Source organism: Apteryx rowi, unplaced genomic scaffold, assembly GCF_003343035.1.
Source record: "Apteryx rowi isolate R43461 unplaced genomic scaffold, aptRow1 scaffold_263, whole genome shotgun sequence".
NCBI classification, from domain to species: Eukaryota; Metazoa; Chordata; class Aves; order Apterygiformes; family Apterygidae; genus Apteryx; species Apteryx rowi.
Genome location: NW_020449008.1, coordinates 414,834 through 442,600, shown reverse-complemented (window position 1 = coordinate 442,600; position 27,767 = coordinate 414,834). Strand labels below are relative to the sequence as shown.

The window sequence follows — 27,767 nt, the reverse complement described above, 5'->3', positions numbered from 1 at the left end:
AGCACACCTCTCCTTGTTGGCTCCTCCACCACCTGTGTCAAGAAGTTGTCACCAATGCTCTGCAGGAACCTCCAGGACTGTTTGTGCCTAGCCGTGTTGTCTTTCCAGCAGATATTAGGGTGGTTGAAGTCCCCCATGAGAACCAGGGCCTGTGATCGTGAGGCTACTTCCAGTTGTACAAAAAGAAAATCTTGCCTACTATCCTAGGAAACCACAGAAACGTTCAGGTTGGAAGGGACCTCAGGAGGTCATGTAGAAATACATCAAGCAGAATCATACAGATCCCTATATATCGTTCAGCAGCAGAGCTGCATCCTCTAGATCCAAAGCAGCAGTAAACTACCATCTTCTGTGTACACAGGTAATGAGAAGAGAATATGCTTTGTCAGTGATTTTCATAGATATTTGCTGGCAGCAGAAGGATGAGACTTAGGAATTCTGAATTTGGTTCCAGATTACAGAGGAAACATGTGGGCAATGGCCCCCTATTTCTGCCATCCCTGTTAGATTTCAAGTTCCTGCTCCTGAGCATGATAGCACTTGATAAAGTGATGATAAGATTTTTTTTTCTCCAAAGCATGGACAAGACAAGGTATTTTTTGTTAATTTAATTATTAGCTGAATCAGTTTAGCTGGAACTTGAGAAAGGAAGCAGAAACCCAGAGCAACCCACAAGCATGTAAGTTGCAACCTGAATGGATTAATTCTGGCAGAATTATAAGTGAAAGCTGAATCTTTCAATGGAAAATACTGGATAATCTTAACTATAGCTATTTCTACCTGCCCCCTCTTATAATGGTGATTTAAGTGAGCAGGATGGCTAATGCTAAGTAATTCCAAAAATTCTGTCCAGTATATTTAGTTTACAAAATAAAATGTCCTCCTACCTATGCCAAGTGCCAGCTTTTCAGTTGCTGCTGGCAGTGTTCTCATGCAGCTGTTGCTGTCAGTACAAAGATCTGCAGAACAGAAATAATAGAATAAATAATGCAAGCAGTGCATTCATAGCTTTATCTCATAGAAAAAGATGTCCATAATTTTATATAAATTATATGTTAAATGATGAATTTAGTTAAATAACATGTCAATTCTTAATTTATTTGGAATTATAATGTGCCAGTTCAGGCAGTCACAGAAAGTCATACTAAAGAATAAGTTTAGCTTGCTGCAAATTCTGTGGCATCTGAGCAATGCTACACATCGCATTCACATGGGAAGCAAGAGAAGGATAGCATTATCTTAGGGGGGAATTAGGTTATTGGGTACTAAATACTACTTTCAATATTTGACCGTACTTTAAATACAGCTGTAAGCAATAAGCTACTTCAGGATATTATTGCAGTTTAAAATTTAAGCTGAAATAACTCCTTACCTGGGCTTTCTTCCTAAAGGCACTTCTCTGCATCCACTTCTTCAAACTACCTATACAACCTCTGTCTTGCGATCACTGTGAATTTGATTCCAAATAATAATTGATTCTTGGAAAAGCCTAGGTTTGTAGACAAATCATGTCTTACCTGGAGACACATTATGCACATGTGTTTAAACAGTAAGATAATATTTATTAATGCTACTTTATCAAGCACTTGAAAGTTAAAATAAATGACATATTGTCTGCACAGCGCAGGCATCTTGTGCATGGAGCGTATATAATCTGTATACAGTAGTTCAGTACAGGGATCAGATGACTTTTTGACTCCAGGAATATTCTGACTTGGGTTTTTTTTTTGTTTTTTTTTTTTTTGCCACTCCTAATCACAGGCAAGTCACACGGAAGACACCCAGAAAAGGATAATATGAAAGTTCAGAGAAGCACTGAATGCAGGAGCTAGGCTGTAGAGTCAGGCTGAATTCTAGTATTTTCTATGTTTTGAGGGGCCAAACTTGAAACATCAATAACATTATTTATTGGAATATGTGTATTAAAAACCCTGTGTTCTTTAAATGCATTATTCTTCTTCCAAACAATTGTTCTGTGTCTTTCATCACCAAAATGTCATTTCAAGACTAGTACGTATTTTTCTATGAATGTAAACACTGGCCCACGTGCTAAGCTGTGTCTCAGAAATACTTAGCACAGCCCAAGCAGAACATCCTTGTAGCTAAACCGAATAAATGCTGCTTGCTGCTGCAGTGTGGGCGGGAGAACAAATAGGAGGATTATGCCACACTGCCTGCTTGTAGACCTTGAAAGGCAGCTGGCCGAGTCAGGAGCCTGGGCGCAATAGTCAATGGAGAGAACTAATCTTGTTCGAAGGCGATTTGAAGCACCAGTGTCCGGGCTTCGGCTCAGAGTGCCCTGTAGCTCTTCATTCACAGTAGAAAGAGTCTTGGGAGAACAGGCTGGTAACGACCATTAGTTACCTCATATAGATGATGTGCATCTTTGTAGGGCTTGTACATTGTTTTTACTCATGTTTCTAGCAAAGAGCTTTCCCTGGCCTTCTCTATGGGTGCTGCTTTTAGCCAGTTGTACAGAGTATTTCCCCCACAGCTGCAAAAAACAGGTCAAGATTTGGCCAGTAAGGTATTCGGATATGTCTCCCTATCTATATCATCTATTTTAATTATAATGCCATAAATACTAAGGGAAAGAACCCAGCACCTTGACTGCACTTCAGACATATGTGAATACCGAAGCATTGTTGAAAGCAGTGGTGTTATTCTGGTTTTAAATCTGCTGTGTGGGTATAAGTATGTCTGGATTCTAACAGATATATGTATATTCTCCTTTGGTAAGAAACATTACCTCCTCTTTTGCATCCCTTTTATTGTAATAACATGATTTATAGTATTTGAAGATGATTTGTGTCTGTCAGAAGTGCACCATCTGGGTTAGTAGGTCAAAATATTTTCCTTCTTTTTATTTCCTTCTTTAATGTCACAGACTGAATGAGCATGCGCTTAGTCTTTTGCATAGCTGTAGAGTCCAGATTTACATAAAATAATTTTTAAAAGAAAACTTTGAGATTTCTCATGCATTTTGCTTTAACACTTTTTGATAAGAATGGAGTAGTTCTGGATTTTCCCTTGCCTTTAAAGAATTTAGGTTTTTTTCCTTTAACCAAAAGAAACTTCTCATTGTGTCACTGTCACAGACTTATAGCTAGAGGAGAATTGAAATGATGTATTTTACAACTGGATTTTGTACCAATTTCACCTGCAGAGCTGTCAGGCTCCACAGTTTTGGCTCGAGTTGCTAAAAAAAAAAAGAAAGCAGGTCTAGACAGAAGTTCAAATTCCTCAGAAACATGGTTTAATAATATAAGGAAAAGTCCCCTATATTACACTGGTCAGAGAAACCATATAAAGATACTTTCATCTCTGCTGGGGGAGGCTTTTAGCAAAGAATGCCAAAAATAACTGCTGCAGTCGAGTTGTTTAAAATACACACTTTGTTGCTGGTTGTGYTTTAAAGTACTTAACAGAAATACTGTTGGCTAGAAATGTATTTAAACATCTGGCATAAACAGCAGCTTCATATTAATTTGTGATGACACTGCAGCCCAGCAGGAATAGAAACATTGAGTGAGCGTGCAAGTAGTCCAAGAGGCATGTAGGGTCGAGAAGGAGGGGAGGATAGTGGATGGAAATTACCTTATCCTGGATTAGCTGTGCTAGTGTATGCCCCTGACTCTGGATAAAAGCAGGCGGCTGCCCTCCGTGCCACTCACGGCCCCAGTTCTATCACATCCCTAATATGGCTGTCCAGAAGGGCAGTTTGTGTTTGCATTCAGACTAAACCAGCTGATCCAAACATCCTCCATCTGTTCCTCTAGCTCTGATCTAGGTTGCAAAACAGTGTATGATCTACCCCCAGACTAATCAAAAGTGTTACTGTTGCATGCACAATGGGGCATAGAGAAGGAGGGGCACAAAGAAAGCAAAGAAAAACCAAAAACAACTGCAAAACAATGAATGGGCAAAAAGAAGAGAAGTGAATAAGGACTGGCATAGCATTGAGCAAGGAATTGATTTTCCAGCCTGGCTACATTGAAAAGGCTGAGGTTTTAAGAAAGGAGAATTAACCTAAATTTTAATTTTTGGTTTTGCATCAAAAATAAAAAAACAAAATATTATTATGTATTGAAAGAAATGGAACACCACTCCTATTTGGTGCAAAGCAGAATGGTTTCTTTTGTGTATTTTTCAGAAAAAAAAATTAATGAGTAAGTTCATAAAACTGGAGGAAGAGAAAGAATGCCTGGGGGATGGTTGTTGTTTCAGGGGCKTCTTTAATGTAACTCCTTGAAAGTGTGGGATTCTCAAGGTTTGGGAAGTGTGACTTCAATTCCTTTCTCTCTCTGGTGGTCCTGAACTCATAATTCCCATTTCTCAGCATAGTGCCCAAGCTGTCAAGCTCCAATAAGGAAATCTGGATTAGGCTGCTCTCCATCTTTCTCATTGGCATTCTTTCCACTTGGGTAAAGCTCTGATATTCCTGGGAGGAGAGGTGGAAGTCCATGTGGGCCATCTTCTCTGTGACTGTTCTTACCACTAGGCCACGAGACTGTTCCCTTGCTATCTCTGAATAACACAGGGATTTTATTCAAATCATACAATGCGAAGGTGTGAAGGATGAAGGATGCTTGAACACATGGTAGCCTCTGGCCTGCACTCACTTGGGAGATGGGCAGTCTTGGTTGTGATCTTTGCCAGGCCTCAGGGGCCGTGGGTTCCTGAACTTGAAGTTCTTACCCAGGCAAGTGGTTTTAATGGGAATTCTGTTGGATACGCTAATGTTGGTCTCCCTCAATTTCTTTTGGTAGAATTGTTCCATTTTAAACAAAATGCTTCAGTAATTACTGAGGGTGGTGTGACTCTCCAAACTGGCACACTCACCCAAAAGTTGGAATATTTCCATTTCACTTACTGTTACTGAAAATTCCAGTCTACTCCATTTTAATAAGCTGATGTTAAAGCAAAGTTATTGAAGTCAGGGTGAAATGATATTTCTCTACTGGAAAGGAGATTTAAGTTTAGGTTTAGATTTTAAAATCCTGTTAATAGTTATCTTGGTTTTACTGTATATTGGAATTTGCCATTCTGGATCCTTTATAAAATCTCTTATCTAGAAAGGAGTTCTGATAAAGACCAATGTGAAGAAGTTTCTTCTGATAAACAGGAGTCAATATTTAAATTACTAGAACATTTCAAAACATTCAAGTCCTCTGAAATGATGAGTATGATATAACTGAATAATGGGACATGGGATTTCCTCTCTACTTGTCAATGTGTATATACCCATAAAGAACCTGATTCTTGTGCACAGAAATTACCTGTTTATAAAGACAGTAAATTGAATTCAGGATTGTTTTATTCAGCATCACACTATGCAACTGTAAAGGACTAAACAGAATAGGGGTAAATTAGAGCTGTTGTCTACCAGCTTATTATTTAAAAAATGGTTTGCCTTAAAATTCAGAGATTAAATCCATCCTGCAACGAAGTAGATTGAATCTGATCTATTAATTCCTGGAAATGGCAAAATTCTACCTGTCTGAAAAAGTGTTGGCTTTAATGTATGTTTAGTAATTTTTCCACCAGAGGATTTTTTTAATAGTTACAAGCAATTTTACATTGTATGCATGCAAGTGGAAGTGACATCTCCAGGTGTTCCTTCCTAGCTGAGGCCAATACACTGTATGGCCATAATAAGAGTGTATTTTTTGTTTCAGCAAAGAAAAGGGAAAAAAGGAAAATAATATGTTTCTTGGTTTATTTTTAAACWTTTTTTTACTCTAGGAGGATCAGTATTTGAAATAATAGATTTCAAGACATATACGTTTCTGCTCTTGATGTCTGGGTCTCTGCTTCCTCCAGTTAGGAAGTGAAGGAGAGGGAGAAGAAAAATGCGGTCTATAGACCTGAAAATACATGTCTGTATTAGTAGGCTGCTCACATCTTCATGCCATATACATCACAGATATAAAGCATGTGAAATTGATGAAATTGGCTGATAATTCATGCTAAAGCTACTAATCCAAACAGACTGGGCAGACTGGGGAAAAAGTACTACATTCTTTCTCCTCTCCTCTCCTCTCCTCTCCTCTCCTCTCATTTTTTCTTCCTTCCCTCCTTCCTTCCTTCCTTTCTTCCCTCCTTCCTTCCCTCCTTTTTCACTGGGTGGATTGAGAGCAGGGCATGAGACAGGAGTGTGGCTAAGGTAATGGGGCTCAGAAAGAATAAGGGAATGCAAATGCCATCAAATACAAATGTGATGTTGCCTTATGTCTTGGTTTGTTACTGCTCTTCTGCATTCTAAAAGGCCCTCAAAACTAACTGGTTTCATTGTCATTTTATTTATATATACATATATACACATTCATTTGGGGCATAACTAGTAACCTGTAACTATGGGAATGGAGGCTGCCAACACACCTGTGATGACACAGATACTGGCCCTGTGTGTGGTTGTCATCAGAAGTATGCCTTGCATTCAGATGGCCGAACCTGCATTGGTAAGTACTTCCCTACGGCACATTTTATTCTGTATTCCTCATAGAATATGTACATGCACATACATGTGTGTGTGTGTGTGTGTGTGTGTGCGTGTGCGTGCGCACATCTGTATTTTTATCTCACCGGAATTTAGCAGCATCGCTGAGAGAAGTGTGTAATAGCAGTTCCTGGCCATAGCAGCTAAGGCCTCACTATATTTAGACAGAAGCATTTGTGTGTGTTTTGTTGAAATGTTTGTTAATGAAGTATCCCTTTGTTACTCCTTAGTAATTTTTATTTCTCTTTTTATAACTAATAATATTTAAAATAAAAATAGTGTAAAACAGTCATAATTTGACTGAAAGTTCAGCTCTTCCTTTCGTTTTCATGAGTCAGACTTCCTTGGTATGGTGAGGAAAATGATCCTCATTTTCTAAACTGTGATTGGGGAAAATTAATCATCATGATGTGCTTTCTTCCTTCTCATATTTTTTATGATCCTAAAAAGTACAGCACTTGTAGTGAATATGCTTTCACTAAGATTGTCAGTGGGAAAAGTGATACAAGAGATGAAGTGTCCTGGGAGATGCTATGCAAATATTTATGATTATAAAATATATTATTTGCTTAACACTGTTTCTTTCCAGTCTTCACTTTTTTTTTAATAAAAAGGGATGTTTTTGCATACTGTAAGTTAACATTTGAAAATTCTTACTCTCAGATCAGAACATAAACCCATAACGGTTTTCATTAGCATTGTGGCCATGTTGACTTTTTTTGTTTGTTTAATTTCAAGTTCTTRTGAATTTATAGGAATTTTCTGAAATTAAAAAAAAAAGAAGTGGATGCATATTTATCATCTTTTCTCTCTTTTATCAATACTACAAGACACAAAGCACCTGATCTAAAACCCATGGAAATCTGCCAGTTATCTTTAGTGATCTGTTGGTCACATCCATAGATCTTGATCCCATAGTAAGATCTAAGCATTAAATTCAGTGCCTGCACAGAGCTTCAGTCACTTCGGATGGATTTGATTGCACATGTTGTATGGTAGGACCAGCGTTATATTGGTAGAGGTAGAGCTGAACAACATTCAACACTGGACTCTGCCTTGCTGTATACACAAGCTATATGTCAGTTTACAGGCTCTCTCAGCTAGTACTTTTTGATTAACACAGTGGGCTAAGTCTTGCAATCCCCCTGTTTAAATAACCCTCCCTGAAATCTGTGGCACTTCCAGCTGCGGAAAACTTGCTATGGAGTGAGGGCCTTGAGAGCAGATTTTATGGAATGGAAAACTGATCTCCTATTTCTCAGAGTTCGCTAATATCCTCAGACTGATATTTTATATTGTTCAGCATGTAAAAACAATTTTAAAAGCTGTATACACTGCACCTGTTTTTTTTTAATTTTTTTTCCCATTTTTGTAATGTGATACATAAAACTCCATGTTACATTCCTTGGTCTTGTGATGTAAGTCACATATTACTGCCTGTGCTGATTTTCTTCCCTCTAAGTAGTTCTTTCTCTTAGAATACTTCTTAATTTTTATTTTTTTTCTACATTTTTATTCCTGCTTTCTGGTGATGGTTCCTGATTGCCTGTCTTGTCTGATAACTGACGTTCATTAATTATTTATAGAGCAAAATAAAAAAAAAAACCTCAAGCAAAAGCCTCTATTGCAGCCTGATCCCATCTAGAACTTGTTAAAAACAAAACAAAACAAAACAACTTCTTGTTACCACTCAACCATGTAGTTTTGCCACAAATAAAACCTGCCAGCCTCCTCCTCCTCCTCACTTCAGTGATTCCGATGTTTGCTGTCTTCAGTGGTGTATATATTCTGGGCATCACTGCAAGAATGCAAACTTCTGCAATGCCAGATAAATACTTTTTGACCCTTTGTCTAACACATTTTGTCTTTGTTTGCTTGACTTATCCTTTTATTTTATTTTTTATATTTGCTGCATGTGAAAGTCCCCACTTACATTTTGTTTTTCTAATAAAGCAATTCACTCTCTGTATAAATCATTTTATTTACCCAGCTGCTGCTTCTCCATCACTCTCCTGTATGAGAAATCTTTATTTTTACTTCACTTACTGATCATCTCTTCCCACCCTTGTGACTGTTTCTGTGTATTTCTAATGAAGCATAACCAAAGTCCTCATTATGCTGTATGACACTCTTACATGTAGGATATCAGAAACTACCTTGTAAAATGACCTTTGCTGACATCATCTTGCTCACTGCATGCTTATAAAATTACTAAACCCTGTTCTTGCAACATCTTTTCTAGCATTGAATGTTTAGCTAGTAGTGTTTCATAGACAAGCAGGCAACCAGCACTGCCCAAACTGATCTTTTTTTGTGTTTGTTTGGTTTGTTGTTTGTTTATTTTTGTTGTTGTTTTTGTTTAATTTGCATGCCGTTGTCTGGTTCTGTTTCACGCTGTGTCAGTTTGTACAAGACTATGGTGCATCCCTGCCCATCCATCACCGGACTCTTCTAGCTCTCTGTCTGTCTGTCTTGGTCTTCTGCCTGCCAACTTCAGATCCTGATGCCACCATTAGCCTGAGTCACTTTACAGTTTGTCTTTAATAGTTTGTATAACTAGCATCCTTGGATTTTAATTTCCATCACTAACACCTCTCTGGGGCACTCATGTTAGCTGTCCTGTTCTCTAGTAGGAATCCAGCTTCATGTACGTGGTTAATTACTTGGTAGTTGACCATTCTTCCTCCTCACACTCTTTCTTCCTCCTTCCCCCAAACACCCTTTAATTTTTTCCTGGGGTCTCAAAGGAAATTAACTCTCTAACGGGGATGTAGTGCTTTCATGCCTTGCTTCTTGGCTTTGGCTGCGCCATGCCAAGAAACTGTCTTAGGCAGCGGAAAATTGGGCTTGTGATTAACCAACTGCTCCATGTTTGTCCCTTACTTGTGTTTTAGAGAAGGATGAGGCTGCAATTGAGAGTTCTGAGTACAATGCCACGTCAGTAGCTGATGTGGACAAGCGGGTGAAACGGCGGCTACTTATGGGTAACACTTTTCTTCCACTTCCTTTGTTGTGCTCTCACTTTTGTCTGTATGTGTGTGGGGGGAGGTTCTCTTTTGGTCTCATTTGGTTCTCTGGTTTTGGTTTGTTGGTTTTTTTTTCAGTTGATTTCATCTGTGTGGAAAGGTCACCAATTTTGTTAAGTTCTCATCTGTTGTACAACTTCATTTCTTGGTTTTAAACTTTTTTTCCTAATGCTGCAGCTTTAATGTTCAATTTCTTCTGCGTAGAAAGAAGCTTTTGCCATTAACCTTACTTACCTTATGCCAGCTACTTCTTATATGTGATTTGTGTGTGTTTGTGTGTATGTGTTGCTCTAGGATTCCTAAAAAATCATGTTCCAGACCTGCCTTTTGACTTAAAAGTGGATGATGGTGAAATAAAACCATGTTCTATTACATATGTGGTGTTAAGGGAATAACTGTATTTGCCTATTTACATATTTGCAGTACTTTTGACTGAAATGTAAGTATTATGACTGGAAATTCATTTATTTCCTTTTTGTTGCTACGTTAGTAACCACTGAAAGATCTTTCCCTAGTGACTAGTGAGCTTCCGTATGTTCTTCTCTCAAGACTAAAGCATGGCTTGTTTCTCTCAGTGGTTGGAGCCTAAGAGTGGAAGGGATGAAGAGATGCATTGAACAATGAAGATACTTCTTTAGCTTCAGCTCTCAGTTAACCCATTGCTCACCTCTGTAATGTTCTTGTTCACGTTACATTTATGGCCATTAATGAGAATGACCTTTTGGAAATAAAAATGGTAGAGTGGCTGCATCTCTGCCAGATTTCTTTTCATGTAGCAAAGGTCATAGAGTAGCACAACTGGCTGAATGATGCCAACATTTTGGCGATTTCCAGGTGGCTTGTTGCTCTGTATTTTCCATTCTCATGCCTTATGCACCACATACAGTATTTCTACTAGTTTCTAAGCACAGTGAGCCCTATTGAGACATACCCGATGTACTATTTACAAGATGGGGCTTCGTTATCCACACAAGAGATTCTGGAAGGATGAGATTCTGCTCCATTCCCTCACAGTTGCTATTTCCTCTCTTAAAAGCACCAAGTCCTTTGCAGATTCTCCCCTGCTAGTCCCTGGCAGGCTCAGCACCTATCTGGAAGGACTGCTTCTAGAAGAGCAGAAGCCTCTCTGTGAAAATTTGATTTAATTGATTGCTGGGTTAATTGTTGCAGTAGGTGGTGACTGTTGTATGGTTTTCACGTCACTTGTATCTTGTCACCTGTGATAAACCACAAGCTTAATCATAGGCCAGCAAACAGTCACCATGTGGCAAATGGCATGGTGTCATGACTCTGAAATGGTATTAATTAATAATGTTGAGGTAAAATATTTTCCCTCCTATGAGCACCTGGGCATATGTTGACATATTTATTTTAGAATATCTATGATTGTTAGTTTGAAATGAGTTTGCAGACCTAGCAAGTGACCCATATTGATTTGTTGTTTAATGATGCATTGTTTAAATTGATTTAAGTTGATGAAAGCTATGAGGCAACTCTTCTTGCTTTCTAAAGTGCCATTAACACTTTTAGCTGGAATTTCAATAAGACCTATGTTCTCACTGAAAGTCAGGAAAAAATGCATGCAAAGGGCCTCCCTTTGAAAATCCAGTCCGCAAGGTCTAAATGGTGAGTTTGCCCAGCCACTAACAGTATGTAGGATACAGTTGAGAGTGACTGAGCAACATAGTACACTGCTTTGCTACTTCGCCCTCTGATAAAAGTAATTATCCAAGCTGAAAATAAGCTCACACTGCCTATGAGAGTGAAGGCAAGCAGAATTAATAGGTTATGATTAGCAACAAGCTTCTTAGGTACAGCAGGTCTGCAGGTCCCAAGCCAAACATAGACTCTAGAAATATGTAGGTTTAGGGAAAGAGTTAAAAATCCAGTTTGCAAAATACATTGTCTCACTCTTTGCTACTTCCTGTATTAGCACTCATCAGTCAAGAGCTGAGTTTCTGGACATGCTGTGTTTGAACAACTGATACCTTAGAAAAACGTTAACTAGAGCTGAAAAGAAATGTAATTAGCAGGTGAGATCTGAGTGGGTGGCTTACTTATTAGGGACATTTTTGCTCTGTTTATCTCTGCTCTGATTTTTGGTGTGCAGAAAATCCAAGCTTGATTTTTTTGGTAGTCTTAGTACATTTCCAGACTGTAGTGGCATTTTCATGAAATGCCATGTGTCTTCAGATGCTTTCTAAACAGCTGCTTTAGAAAGTACTGGAGGGCTCCTCAGGAAACTTTGTTACCAGCTCTTGCAAACAGACCGTGATTTTTGACACTGCTGCAGGCAGTCTTGGATGGGTAGGAAAAGTAGCAGACTTCGTGTGATTTTAGTAGTCTGATGGAAGATGGTTTTGATTGCAAGCCCAGAGACAATTGTTTTTAGTCCCACATCATCTGCTGCCTGCTATTAAAATTACTATGATCTTTGTAACTCTTAGTACAAGCCAAAGTTATCTTTGTTATCTCAAGGGGCTATCCTCAATCCATTTCACAGAAGACTGAAGTTTGCACGAGCAGTCCTGCTGTTTTACATGACTGTATATGCCATTCACTTTGCTACAGCAAGACGGACCATTTCTGTAGCTCAGACTGCCTCTTAGAGGGGTCTGGATCCTGGAAGTCATGGTGTGGTCCTGTGACTTGTGTTAAGCCTGAAATATAGAAAAGTATAAATTTGCTCCCTTCTTTCCTTTTAGATGTATTTTTATTTAGATCTTGTGAGGCAGACAAGAACCAGGTCTTCTCAGATGATCTGCAAGAAAATTTACTTCAGAGCCATTCAAATAATTCCTAGGAATTTTCATCCTTTTTTTTTTTTTTTTTTTTTAATAAAATTGTAACTGATTTTTAACTCTTGAACTGATGGGGGTGTACTATCAAAACAAGAAAGGCTGTATGTGTGGGGAATACTGGAGGCTTTTTTTTAATAATGTTCAGGAAGCCCTGAGGGCTTACAGCTGTCCTTTATCTCCCCTGTTCAGAGACACTTGGGCCCGGAGTAAAAACCTCTTTCATTTACAAGATGTCACTGTATAATTTTTCTCTGATCTGTGAATGTAACAGCAGATTGCTACTCACACTGTTCGTTTACAGTTCCTTCCCTTCCACCTGGGCCATTGCCATTTTAGAGTGGAAAGGGATGCACCTTATTGTATTCCAGATGGACTTTAGGCAAAGTTCTGCCATCAGCAAGACTTCTGAGGTGAAGTATAAACTGGACATTGATCCATGGGAGTTCTGTAAATTAGGAATAGTTGTTCACTTGCACGTTCATCCCGCAGAAGTGCACACATCCAAGTACTCAAGAGTAGAGCCTTTTTATCCTTACTGTTATCTGTAAGGTACATTTACACCTCCATTGGCACAGGACAGCTTGCCCTTGCTATAAATCAGTAGGACAAAACCAGTGTCCTCAGTTCTTCTAAAATGTCTGGCATAACTGAAACACTTATGTTGCAGTTGGTTGAGCACAGGCTTTAGCTCTGAAAATTATGTTCAAGTCTTGGTTTTGTATGATAGAATACAATTTTTTTCCTAAAAATATTTTCAGTATATTTCTCAGAAGCAGTCAAAGAGACCTTCCTGCTTTCCTTTGATCTTCTTTTCCTTGAGGACTTATTGGCCCAAGACTGTTTTTCCTGTCATGGCATGAGACTGTCCTGTCTGATTAGATGAGTGTGCTAATGCATTTCAAATCTTTTTTTCATCCAGCTCCAGAATCACTTGGAAACACAGTACATCATGCCCTGCCTACCTGAATTACAGCCATTCTATTCCACGCACACAACTTCAGAAGAAGCCAGTTTCTGCTCAATCCTTCTAATGCACATACCCTCAAAGTATTGCATTCAGTATCACATCCTTAGTAATGGAAGTTGCTTTTATTCATGTATGCAGTTTCCAAATTTCTTGCTGCTATTGCAGCCCTGGAGAGAATATGTAAGTCCGGTGGCCCTACAATCCAGGACTGGAAAGCTGAGATATCCCTGAATCCAGATCTTTATTATTATATATATTGCAGATTATTAAGTTCTACTGGCTTAGTGTAACTGTCTTCTTGAGAACTGTCTTTCACTTGAAAAGGCTACAGAWATTTTACAGAACAATTGTCTGTTGATATCCTAAAGCTCTCTTTCACATAGGGCTTGATACTGTGGATACAAAAATAGGTTTTCTAACATCAGTTATGTCACTGAGCTCCATCCTTACAGACAGGTTGACTGCTCATGGAGATGTGATAGGTGATTGAAAATGTCCTCTTTGAGGAGCCAGAATTGTCTGGTCTTACATCTTAAGAAGTCCTCATCTCCTATAAAAAATCACAGGTAATGTTTTGTTCTTTGGGAACACAGAATCACAGAATCACAGAATCGCTGAGGTTGGAAGGGACCTCTGGAGATCATCTAGTCCAACCCCCCTGCTCAAGCAGGGTCACCTAGAGCACATTACACAGGATCGCATCCAGGCGCATTTTGAATATCTCCAGAGAAGGAGACTCCACAGCCTCTCTGGGCAACCTGTTCCAGTGCTCTGTCACCCTCACAGTGAAGAAGTTTTTCCTCATGTTCAGATGGAAGCGTCTGTGTTTCAGTTTGTGCCCGTTGCCTCATGTCCTGTCGCTCGGCACCACTGAAAAGAGCCTGGTCCCATCCTCTCGACACCCTCCCTTCAGATACTTGTACACGTTGATAAGATCTCCTCTCAGCCTTCTCTTCTCCAGGCTAAACAGGCCCAGCTCTCTCAGCCTTTCCTCATAAGAGAGATGCTCCAGTCCCCTAATCATCTCTGTAGCCCTTCGCTGGACTTGCTCCAGTAGTGCCACATCCCTCTTGTCCTGGGGAGCCCAGAACTGGATGCGGTACTCTAGATGTGGCCTCACCAGGGCTGAGTAGAGGGGGAGAATCACCTCCCTCCACCTGCTGGCAACACTCTTCCTGATGCACCCCAGGAGACCATTGGCCTTCTTGGCCACAAGGGCACATTGCTGCCTCATGSTTAACTTGGTGTCCACCAGCACTCCCAGGTCCTTCTCCGCAGAGCTGCTTTCCAGCAGGTCAACCCCCAACCTGTCCTGCTGCAGGGCCTTATTCCTCCCTCGGTGCAGGACCCTGCACTTGCCTTTGTTGAACTTCCTCTCCGCCCACCTCTCCAGCCTGTCCAAGTCTCTCTGAACACTTTATGTCAGTTCTGAGAACCAAGCAGTTTTATGGGGTTTTATAAATTCTCTTTAAAAATGCAGTCACTTGCTGCATTGTCAACATCACAGACCTTACTAGACTGAATGAATCCTTAAGGTGCATTATCAACACTGTTATGATGTGACCCAGCTTATATCCACTAGGATGTTTCTCAGATCTTATTTTCTAATCAACACTTTTGAAGATGTGGGCCTGATCCATTTTTCACCATGTTTCATTTCCCTCCCTGTGCCCTCTAGTAGTCAAATGGATCAGGTTCTTTTGGGCTTGGATGCAGATAACTTCAGAACTACTGCAGAGGCTACATTTCCCTCCCTCATCTTCTATCCCCCTTTTCTATTCTTTCCAATAGTCACTGTTATAAGAACCCACTTTGGCAAGAAAATGGTCTTCCTCTGGCCCTAGGAGATAGAAGGTCAGTTCCTTCTTGTCTCAAGAACAGAGTTTTACAAAATTGTTTTTCTTATATCAAAGAGAAAMAGAGCATTGAGCCTGTCTTGAGCTTAAGGAAGCACAGTAATTTCCCATGCATGCTTAGGGTCAGGATAGTGGAGCAAATGGCAGTARTACTGTCACTACAGGTGTCTTTGGAACACCCAAACTCTACACTGAAATTTAGTCCTTCACAAGATGTGCTTAACTCATCATGAGTGAAGATAGCTCAAGGTCTTGCCATTGAACACTGATTCCTCGGGTCTTCAGTAAAGCTATGGCTATACTTGCAGCCCACCTCAGATTCAGGAATGTAGACCTCTTTTCTTACCTTGGAGGTGGCTCCCAAGATCCTTTCAAACACTTTTACTGTCAACCGATGTGCTTGTATAAACTGTAGAACTGTTCAACTTCATTGAACTGTCCTGGGCTTTATTACTTAGATTGCTTCTGTAGCCTAGGGAATCTTTTAAGGCATTTGGAAATCCACACCAACAGGGACCAGCTTTGACAGACTGGGATTTGTTATTGTATGTACCTATTTTACACCCCAATCCTGGCTTCATGACGATGGCTTACAGGCAGAGCTTTGATGGGTCTATATTCAGGGCACATATCCAGCGATTAAGGTAACATTTTCACTAGTCTTGTATTTTTCCTCACAGTGGCAGGAATCATTTGACCTCTGCAGATGGCTGTTCTTCCATTTTCAGTAGCCTTCCAGACCTTTTATAATGAGTACCCTGTTACCTGCCTGGAGAGCAGGGCATGTTTTCCACTAAAACCGCTTTCAGTCCTGTCACTTAGCAGAGACATGAGCGGTACAAAATGTAGTTTGAGAATTCCTCATACAGATCAAGTGTAGCTTGTGACAAAGAACAGCACTGCATGTTCTACAGGACAAAATCATCTCCTTTTTGCCTGAAGGTGGACATGCTTTGCAAAGCACATATCCCAAGGATCTCAAATACTGCAGCAGATAGCCAGAGCCAGTTCAGACTGGCAGATCACAAGTGAGTGTACTGGAATGGCATCTTCAGAATGATTTGTTAGAGTTCATCAATTTTTTTGCTTTGGCCACCCTAAGACATGCCAGTAGTCTTTTCTCTGTGTCGTGGTCAGGCCTTTCATCCATTCTTGTGCCTTCTGAAGGTGCTCAGAAATATAAGCCAAGGTAACTATGTTTATCCTGTTCTGGCTGAAGCGGTTTTGTTTTCAGGAAATATTTTGTTTTAGCTTCAGGCATGGTCTCACAGGCCTTGATCAACTTTTCAGTTGAACTGCAAATCCCTCTTTGTCCCAACTAGTTCATTCTCTGGGTTAAAGTGACTGTTTTCTCTCTGATAAGAAACATCCACAAAAATAGTTACTGCATGCATGTGAATAGCTGGATGGCTAGAGTCTGTGCAGTGTTCAGCTAGGTCTTTTACCCTTAGGGATGACTTCCCCCCAGTGATTTCCTGCATCCAAAGAATGCAAGAGTTCTCCGTTAGGCTGATGAAAGTATACCTGACATCTATTTCAGCCCCATACCTACTAGTGGGAGCATACAAGGGGTGGGATTCATCTCACCTCGTTTTAGAGGTCTAAGATACATATCATATTCTAAAAGTGAGTGCAGAGTGAGTCTAGATGAAATGTCTGTAGCTGTTTATATTGCAGTGTAGTCTGCAGTTAGATGAGATGAATCTCTCTTCATTATTTTCTCACCAGCTATCACAGCATTTTTAGCTCAGTACCTGCAATAGGATTTTAATGGCATGCTCACRTTTACAAAGGAACAATTTTAGCTCATGGCCACGGCTTCCTGCATTTTTCAGTGATGGCAAACATTTTAGCATCTATTCCATCAACTGCATTGGTCAGAGAGATTCAGAGCTTTGTAGCTGATCCATCTTACCTTAGGTTTACCCATTTGCACCCGAAACTGGTATCCAACATTGTGCCTTATGGGTCACCTGATCCAGATAGTCAGGCGTATAGTATTTTTTTCCTAAACCACATACATCTAAGGGTTAGGCAACTCTATTCACCTTGGACATCAAACTCGTTTAGATTTTCATTTGGTTGGGAGCAAATCCTTTAGGAGCACCCCTCACCTAAATACTCCATAACAGAAGGGTACCTAGCTATAGCAATTTCCACCCAAGACTATCAATGTAGGTGGCAGATTGTGTCTTGCTGTTATTGAGCAGGGGTGGAGCCACCAACTGTGACCTGAACATACTGTCCAAGAGTTCGAGCTACTTCAGTGTTTCTATAACTGAGATATGCAGAAAGGCTGTCTGGACTGTCATCCCCACTTCTGCAGTTTGTCCTCTTAGAGGCTTCCAGGCAGCATGCAGCTCTTTGCAGAGCAGTTCTCTACTCTCCTTGTTTCAGGAGAATCAAGACCCTCCTTCAGGTAGCTTGCATAGGGTGGGGACTACAGCAGTTAGCCACCTTCAGTGTGAACTTCATATTGACAATCATGGAAGGAGAAAGAAAGGTCACTTACTAGGAGCTAGAATTTCTTTGAGATGTGTTGTCCACGTGCACACTCATATGGTCAGCCACCCTTCTCCCTTCTTCCTCCAAGTCCACTTGGAAATTCTTGGAATTTCAGAGCTGAGGACTGGTGGTATGGGACAGACTGTGCCCATTTTCATAATGTTTGAGAGTACCCCGTTATGTGTTCTTAAGGCTAAAAAATTAGGTCTTAAATTGCATGGGAATATGCCCTGTATGAACATGCTTGTGAGTAACAAGTAAAAACCTTCTGATTTCTCTAGTAGGCTGCCTTCTTCTTATTTCTGCCTCTCCCAATGACACATTGCAATTTTGAGGGTTGTGGTCTTTTCTAYAGAAGGCCATAAGCTTGGCAGAGCAGTAAGGAGGCTTTATGGCTTATGTTTTGTACGAGTCATAGCGTAAGTGTTCTTGTGGACTTTTTAATCTACTATGTCTATCTGATCCAAGCTGTTACCTCCAGTCTGATGTTCTCTTTGGCAGGAATTTCAGAACTTAATCTCTTTGAGTCACTATTTTCTTTTCAGCAGAGACATACAGTTCTTTCTTGTTTACAGGGAAATAGAATTTACAAAATTAACTAGGGTTACCAGAGTCTGATAATTAACATAATTGTCTTCTGCCAGGTGTCAAATGGTTGCAGTATTGGAGAAATCCAGCTGACATCATATCATAGTGGAAACCTCCACTGATCGTTCTTTCAGACCTCCAAAGATCTCTCCTCTAATGGTTCACTGTGAATAACTTCTCCAAAGTCAAACCTCTGTCTTGAATTACTGTATTCAATATAAGGCACACAATGACTATGTAGTTCATATGGGAATCCGCCATTTTCTGGATTTCAGAAGGAGCCAAATTTAGTTCCTTTGCAGCTCAGGAAGGAACACTGCTGAGCTGTAGATCTTACTTCAGCACTACATTCTTTCCCTAATTTTTTTTTTAATCTGACAAGAGTCTTTCTTCTTCTTGAAACTAAGTTTTGTAGGAAGACTCTGTTTTTTCATATTGCTTTTGCCTGGAATGATCTTCAGAAATAGGAAGACAAAATGTACACAGTAGTCTGGTGAGAACATTCATTTGGAAGGGGAGAAAATGGTACTAAAGACCCTTTCTGGTGATTTACCACCCATGTCCCAGGTGAATGTTGGGCTGTAAAGTCAGACTCGCTCACTATTGCCTCATGAAGTTGTTTTACCTTTTGAGCCAGTATTGATAACTGATAGTCTGATTAGGGTTTGCGATTCTTCAGGTTCAATAAACATAAAAGAACAGAGACTGGAACCTGGGCTTCCAACATGCCATGTAATGCCTGAGCTACCGAGCAATTGGAATAAAGAGTGTTATAATGTCTGGTTTTCTGTTAGAAATTTTCCAAAAGTCTTAGGGTTTTTTTTTTCCAATGTGAAATAAGAATAGATTCCGCAGTCTTGATTTTGGTTCTCTTTCAAAATGAAATGATAGTTTCCAGGTGATCCTAATCTCAGTTTTCCTGTCTCTAACACCATGGAGATGGACAAGGTAGTGTTTAAGTTTTCAAGTGTGCTTCCAAAGCAGTTAACTTCTATCATAGTTGCAGTCTACCAAGGCTTGCTTTAAACCAAGAGAACTTTTTCAATATGTACTTCAGTTCCTGGCTTTTTTGTACTGCATCCTAGGACTCTTTCAAATGACTTAAAATATATCTTATTTCTATAAATGGCATTTATCTGACTTAGAAATGCTCACTGTCAGAAGGCCAAATGCGCCACTCTGTATGCATCACAACCTTTTTTTGTTTTAATGAATAAAGCATTTAAAACATTCTATTAACAGGCACACTGCCAGGAGGCTCTGTAACTCAGTTACTAACTGTGAAATCAAAATCCCACTTTAATTCTTTCTGTCAGTTTTACTTTGCTATATGAAATTATAGAAAATAGACTGAAGGAATTCCTGAGGTCATTCATCCATTCTCTCTCTCCCAAGGGCAGATCCTTTCATCTTGAGTTATCATCACTTTTATCCATTGAGTTAGTGAATGGTGTGCTATTTCCTGTAAAAATCCCTTTTCTTCATTTCTTTGCAAATGATAAAGACTCTGACCTTGTCCAGAATTCCTACCACTACCTTCCATTGTTTTGCTTTTCCATTTTAGATCAAAGGATTTGTCCCAGTTCAGGAGATAATGCTCCTTAGCAGTGTTCAGAGTATTTCAGTTTTTCTTAAATGTGGCTTCTGTATTTAGAGGGAGCAACACAATCACAACTAACCGTGCAATTTTTAAGGGATCAGACTTGATTCATCCAGTGTTTATAAAATGCCTGATCCAATCTATCGACTGTAGTTCCCTAAATATGCAGTGTTCCCTGATAAGGAATAGAATGTTTCTAAAATGAAAACTGCAGGACTCATGATTCACTGCAGGATTCACCTAGTCATTTCTTCACACATTCACTACATGGCAGTGCGGAATTGTCATCCTATTTTCATGCAAATAATATTCTACCAATCATGAAATTGCAGGGAAATGGGGAGACAGGCATAATGGAGTGAATGTTCTTTCTGTCTCACCTTTTTCATTCTCTGAGTAGGAATCTCATTCAGTTTCTCCTTCTTTCTCCTTTCTCTTTCTCTATCCTTTCAGCATCACAGAGCATAATTTGCATGAGAATAACATAGTTGTGTCTTAACTGAAAATTCAAATATTTTAGTTGTGTGTTTAAGTTTCTCCTTCTCTTTGCAGCCTTTTGGGTTCCTCCCTGTACCCTGATCTCATACCATATATTCCATGCACTGCCACTTGCAAGTTCTTTTATGGATGGCAGCAGCAGTTTTATCATGTGTTATTGCCTTGTTACTTACTCTGCATATTTCCTTTTATTTAAAAGCAAGCTCAACTGAGTAGTCAACAGAATTTTTCCAAACAAATTTGCCTTTCCTGAGTTAGGTTCTAATCTGTTCCACGTTTCAGACTTTCGTATTTTGTGTCAATGCATTTCTGGTTAGAATTTGAGTGGGATTTTGGACTGGCCTTTTGGCCAGTTAGACAGTCTTTGTTTTTAGGCATGGTCATGCAAGTGATCAACAGGCAACCAGTGATGACACGGTTGTAAAACCATTTCCATAAGATTCCCCTACATAACATAAATGTTAAGAGGAGGTGTTTACCTACACAAGGACCCAGCATACCTGGAGGTAACTAAAGAGCTGTGTTTGGTAGAGGTTGTGCTGCAATATCAACCTGAAGTGAACAGATGAGACATCAGTACAGGCTACCTCTGAGCCAGACTGAGCAAAGAGCTCTCTGTGGGAAAAAGGGGGTGCATTACAAGTTATGGGCTAACTTGATTTCAAGTACTTTTTTATATTAAAATCTATGAATGAATTTAGTGTTCTTGAAAGTGAAGGAGCAAATGATACTCAGCTGAGCAGGACCTACTGCTGGCAATTCTGTGCCTGCTCTCTCAGAGAACTGCTCTAATATGCCATAGCCCTGACTAGCAGTGCAGTGGCTGTTCTTCCTGAGAGAAAGAGACTCTCTATGATGCTGAAGTAACTAAAAATATCTGAGCATATATAAGTATATGTCAAATATGAGTATATGATTAGTAGGACTAAAGGTAACCCAGCAAGTTCATTCTCACTTACAATCTACCCATGAGTTGACTTTGGGAATTTGATCTCTGCACAACTGATTTCCATGTTTTACTGTCATCTTGTGTTTCTATACAGAAGTTATTTTAGCATCATACTGTTTCATTTAATAACTGGTTCTTAACTGTGACTTAATAGTACCTGGCACAGTGATTTCCTGGTGTTGGTCTACATGAGGTCTCCAAAAATGCTACAGTGATACAATCACCCAACTCCTGGCAGTTTCCTTTGAAATCTTTCTTGAAAAAAAAATCAGTTTAAATTGCAGGTAGTACTCACTGACATCCTATGCTCTATTCAGGACTGGTCCTGCAATTTGACTTCTGCTGAGACATGTAAAATCTTTTGGGAATCAGTGCTGGACATAAAGCAAATGAGAAGAGAGTAGCAACTCTATGATAGCTATCAAGCATCACTGATGAATATTAACAGGACATTTCTCAGCTTTTCTGTACTCTTACTTACAAATTGCCAGGCATTTGGCATTCTTTCAAAGATATCTTTAATCTTTTCTCACTTAGACAAATATATAAGTTTCCTTGTCTTGTACACATAGCTTGGAGAGTCAATTTGTATTTTACTGTGTTAAATACAGACAATTCAACTCATTTTTATGTGTTTAGAATAGACAAGTAGGTTATCTCTTGGTTCAGACACATCAGCAGTTTACAGCAACTTTAATTATGGCACATCTATTGAGCAACAAAGATTGCCAGTAGTTTAACCGTTGTCGCCACTCCAGTTGCTAAGGAATATTACCTCACAGAAACCTCATTAAGAAAAAAAGTTTTAAGATTGTCCATATACCTCATACTGTGGCAGGCTAAGAGGGTGACTGCTGTAAATCTACCATTCAGCTTACAGCCTTTAGCTTTCAAACTCACCAGAACTGATTTGTTCATGTGTCTGAGCCCTGAATTTAAGACTGTCATTCTGAGCATAAGATATTGCATTCAGACAGGGCTGCTGTAGACATCTTGTACAAAATTCAGACCATGTATAGAAATAGATATGATTAGACTCTGAATGTTATTAGCTACAACTTTTCCTGGCAGCTATGACCTACCTGATAGGACCTGATAGCTACTCTAAATTCACAGCTCCAGAGTGCTCCACCACGAATTGCTCCTTGCTGGCATAAAAATTAGCTCAAAATAAGCTCTTCCAGTGTAGTACAGGTGTTGGGAGCAAAGCCTGAGCACCTGGTGTTTTGCTGACCCAGTGAGCTTTAGGATGCTGCAAGCTACTTCCAAGTGAAGGGCAATTGAACTGCTAGCTTGCTCTAACTTGCACTAGTGTCAGTGTTGATATTGGCCAATCATAGGAACTAGGTATGGGAAATAAACATTTTTCTCCCTTCATCTCTTCCTTTCAGATGTACTTACCTCTTACCATGTCAATCTAAAGAGTTTACAGAAGTTTGACAAACTTAGGAAAAAACCCTCTGTTTAGAGGGATTCCTATCTCTTCTACTCCCTTTGTCTTAAAGTCAGACATTATCCAGATTTGTGTCTTTCGATGGCATTAAACCCATCAATGACCTTTTAAATTTGAGATTCAGTACAAAAAACCCCATCCTTCTGACAGCAATTACCTTCAAAACCTGTTGCTAATTACTAGCTGAAGCGAGAGAAGAGGGCATGTACTTTTGCAGTGTGTGGATCTCTTTCTTTGGAGTTTGATGTTATAAACCTACAGATATGGCCAATCCTAATCTTTTATTGCCTACACATTGCTGCAAAAATTCTTCTTTTCCCCTGCACAAGACCTTGAGACAGGAGTTCAGTGTAGCCTTCCTCTCTCATTCAGAGGAGAAGGTAATAATTAGCTGTACATATATTTTTTTTCATTTTCTCTTCCAAGGACAGCTCCTGTGGAAGGAGCTGCCATTAATTGTCCCATCTCTCAGGCTCTTTCCTTGAGAAAGATGATCAAGACAGCAGCAGTTGTTGTAAGACTTACTTGAATATAGGTGGTGACTTTAGTGCCTTCCCTCTCCCTTTTGATTTGAGATTATGTGTAATTTCTTCTTTTTTCACTTCAGCTGGCCACTTTTGGTCTTCCTTTAAAGTTTCTTTGCATGTTTATACATACACATTATTAAAAACAGCTCCTTCATTTAGAGTTGTTCTCCAGTCTTTCCAGTCATACTTTCATGATCAACAGATGGAAAATAAATAAGGCCTCTGGATCCTGATGAGTGGAGACTGCCATGCTGGGTAACAGCACTTTTGGAAAAGATCAGAGAACTGCTTCTCCACATTCCCAAAGGAAACACCTTGCTGCTAAATGTCTTGCTCTTCCTTTGGTGACTTGTGGCTGAATGGGATGTGCTCTTTGGATGAGCATGTTGATCAGACAAAGGAAACAGACATTTATCACAAGTGCAACACTTCACCACACAGCACTTCTCTGTGTTGTGTATTTTGCTCAGGATACAGCAGCACAGTTCTACACAGCACAAGTATGCTACATTGATTGGTATCTTGGTGGCCTGCACAATGGCCTGAGGGCTCTTTGTAACTGCCCTCTGACACAGCTTTCTAGTGGGATGGACAAGATTACACTTGTGCAAATAGGGAGCTTGCCTCTTTCTGAAATTTGAAATAAAAAAATCTGTAATTTCATCAATCCCCTCCTTATTTGTCTGTCACCCAAAAGAGATTATTTTGTTTTAGGTCTCTTGAGAAACATGACTGATCCTTTTGTTACTTCTCCACTTTGTTCCTTATACCTATGTTCCTTATACCTTATACCATCCTTAGTTTTAAAAATCTTCTTATCTTTTAAGAGTATCATTTGAAAGTTTGATGTCATCTTAAGGAAAATTTTATCACACTGAACAGCATGCCAAATGCTTTAACAGGTTGACTGAGACTGGGAAAGCAGAGTTTTACATGCAGGTACGTGTACACATTCCAGAGTTTATAGGATTATTTTTTTAAGTAGAACATAACTAAAGCGAACTCAAAAGGACTGACTTTGATTAAGAGAAAAAAAGAAACACAAACCTGTCTGTTAGGTAAAGATTCCTCTTACGAATCTTGTTGCATCATTATATTAATCTATAGGAGATCTAGACTGGATAGAGAAGATGAATTTCTCTTATCCCTGTAAACAGTTACATTTAAAGAGGAAATAAATATTATCAGAGCAAAAAATATATTAAGAGGAAGGAGGTGTCAAAACTCACTTTTAATAATTTTTGTATTATTGGGAACCATAGAAATGATATTTTACATTTCTAGAGCATGTGTTCTAATGAATTTCAAAAGATCTCATAAGAAATAATGTCTCTGTTTTACATGAGGAAACCAAGATAGCACAAAATTTCTTGAGAACTCCAGTGCAAGTAATTTGCCAAGGGTGACACAGCAGCTCTTGGAAAGTTAGGGAAGAAATTTAGGTCTCCACTTCCATGCTCCAGCTTTTGGAACAAAAGCATTTCCTGTTGGAAATATGAATGCATCAGACTTCAAAGAGATGCTTAAATAGTATGCTGAGTTTGCTCTTGAATTTGATGTGCTGCTTGCCGTGTCCATGAGACTTCCCTTCTCCCTCTTCCCTTCCAGTATTCTTTATGAGAAATAAATGAGGTAAAGTGGAACTCAGATCCTTTAGTCTCTGTAGGGTATGTGAATCAGTTTTCATTGAGTCATAGAATCATGTAGTTTGGAAGGGACCTCTGGAGGTCATCTGGTCCAACCTCTTACTCAAAGAAAGGCCAGCTGTGTCAAGTTGCATCAGGGCTGTGCCCAGTTGAGTTTTGAATATCTCCAAGCTTGGAGATTTCACAGTCTCTCTGGGCACCTGCTTCAGTGTTTGACCACCCTCATGGTGAACATTTTCTTCCTTATATCGAGTCAGAATTTCCCATTTTGCATTTTCTGTCCATTGCTTCCCATCCTTCCACTGTGCATCTCTGAAGAAAGTCTGGCTCCATCTTCTCTACACCCTCCCGTTAGTTAACTGTAAACAGAAATAAGATCTCCTCTTAGCCCTTTCTTGTTAAGGCTGAACAGCTCTCTCAGCCTCTGTCAGACTCTCCTTGCCATGTGCTCCAGCCCCCTAAACATCATCTTGGCAGCCATGCACTGAACTCTCTCCAGTATGTCCATGTCTTTCTTGCACTGGAGAGCCGAAAACTGGAGACAGCACTCCAGATATCTCATCAGTGCTGAGTAAAGGGAAAGGATCACTTCTCCCAACCTTCTGGTTGCACTCTTACTAATACAGGCTAGGATGCTGTTGGCCTTCTTTGCTGCAAGGACACACTGCTGACTCATGTTCAACTTGTTGTCCACCAGACCCCTGGTCTTTTTCTGCAAACCTGCTTTCTAGCCTGTCCTATTGCATGGGATCATTTCATTCCAGGTACAGGACTTGCATTTGCCTTTGTTGAAGTTCATGAGGTTCCTCTCAGGCTATTTCTCCAAAATGTTAAGGTCTCTCTGAATAGCATACCTGCCCTTCAGTGTGTTGACCACTCCCCCAATTTTGTATCATCCACCAACTTTCTGAAAGTGCACTTCATCCCATCATCCAGGTCATTAGTAAAGACATTTAGTGGTGTTGGCCCCGGATCACTAGCTGACGGATGCCCTACCTTGTCATTCGCTTATCCAGTCCATCTCTCACCAGCATGGCCATAGGACACTGGAAGACTGTGTCAAAGGCCTTACTTAATTCAAGATGAACAATATCCATGTTCTCCCCTTATCCACAGAGCAAGTCACATTATTGTAGAAGGCAATCATGTTAATTAGGCATGATTTGCCCTTGCTATGTTGATGCTGGCTGTTCCAAATCATCTTGTTGTCTTTCACGTGTTTGGAAACGGCTTCCAGGTTGATTTGATGCATAAACTTCCTGAGGTCTAATAGGGGGCTGGCTAGCCTGAATTCCCCAAACGCTCCCTCTTGCCCGTCTTGAGGATGGGTGTGATGTTTGCCTTTTTCCAGTCATCAGGAACCCTCCTGTGCATCCATGACTCATCAAAGATTACAGAGCATGAATTCACCAAGACATATATTACTTTATGACCTTCAGATGTGTCCCATCTTGTCCCATATACCTGTGTAGGTCTGTTTTGCTTTACACTGTGTCTAAGTTCCTAAACATTGTTTTGGATTTTAGTTCAAATTGGTCCAAGTTGTCAGAGTGAACAACAAAGATTCCAAGATTTGCCTCATTTTCAGTAAAACCTGTAAAATCACATCCTGTTTTTTTGATCATTGAGATGACACACCTGTCTTTGAGGCAGATTTTAAATGGCCTTATGAAATATTGGGCCACTTTCAAAAAACAGATTTGAATAGAGGCTTATATTTTGAATATTTGGATTTTGCCTATTTCATAAAAAAAGCAGAAATTTAGATTTTCAGAAAATTTTCCACATGATGAAAAATGTGTTCAGAATTTCAGGCATTTAATAGTATTCAAAGCCAAATAAGTCCAGTCTGGTGTCATTTTTATTTTTAAGAAATTGGCCAAGCTCTATTGCCACACAGTAGAGATTCTACTTTAGTTCAAAAACTGCAGATCTAGGACCTGAAGGACTTATGTGTCGCTGCTAAAMCCTTGCAGATGCTGAAGTAACATATTAAAGGACTGAATACTCATGTACTCATGACAACTTACTGAGTATTCCTGATAAAGTGCTGAAGGACTGACTCCTCAAGCTTATGCTTTCTAACAGGATATTTTAATATGCAGAAACAGTGAATATCCCATAGTACCAATGGAATTAAAGCTGTTAAAAAGATAAATATAATAACCTAGTAAAACATAGGCGTATCATTTTGGTAATGATTTTGATTACCTCTTGTCTATAAATTCAGGAAGCCAATATCTGAGAGACTGTTCCAGAATTAGGATCTTACTGTGGAAAAACACAATGGAAGTTGTCCATATTGCCTTTCTGTCTCAGTTTTCTGGTGGGAATTCAATAAGATGTAAGTAGGCTGCAAGCATCACTTTAAATTCACAGTAAAGTCTAACAGTTTCAAATGATGAGCTTTATTGTAATTCAGAATGAATCGAAATGTCAAGTTTCCCAGCACTGCTTTGTGTCTTCCAGTCCTCTTTCTGCTCCTTCATCAGAGTAAGACACATCAGAAACATATGCCAAAAAAGCCTGAAACAAAAAAGAAATGACTAATAGATACGCTGAGGTGACCTTTCACAGAGAGAAAACCAGAGGAAAATGGTCCATAGGATCAACATTACCCTTAAAGATGTGATCCAAATTTTGAACGTTCATTCTGTCCTTTCCATATAAGTATAGCATCTCCAGAATGATGGCTTGGAAATAAGTCATTTGCTTCTGCTCTTTATGTGAGATGTAAAACTTAAATTTGGATTTCAAATATATACTAAAGTGTGATAGTGGTGAGACGAAGAATGGGTTGACGTCATTTCTAGCAGAAACACAAGTGGTGGCGCACTTCAGATTCTGTTGCA

The 27,767-nt window shown here is 39.6% G+C and overlaps 1 protein-coding gene across 1 annotated transcript in view; it reads left to right on the top strand.

The window, feature by feature from the left end:
• Positions 1 to 27,767, top strand: part of SCUBE1 (signal peptide, CUB domain and EGF like domain containing 1) — a 219,319-nt gene that overhangs the window by 113,874 nt on the left and 77,678 nt on the right. The window contains exons 6-7 of the mRNA XM_026067845.1: positions 6,345 to 6,461; positions 9,394 to 9,483. Of these exons, the coding sequence (XP_025923630.1) occupies positions 6,345 to 6,461; positions 9,394 to 9,483 (207 nt within the window). The remainder of the gene's footprint in view (positions 1 to 6,344; positions 6,462 to 9,393; positions 9,484 to 27,767) is intronic.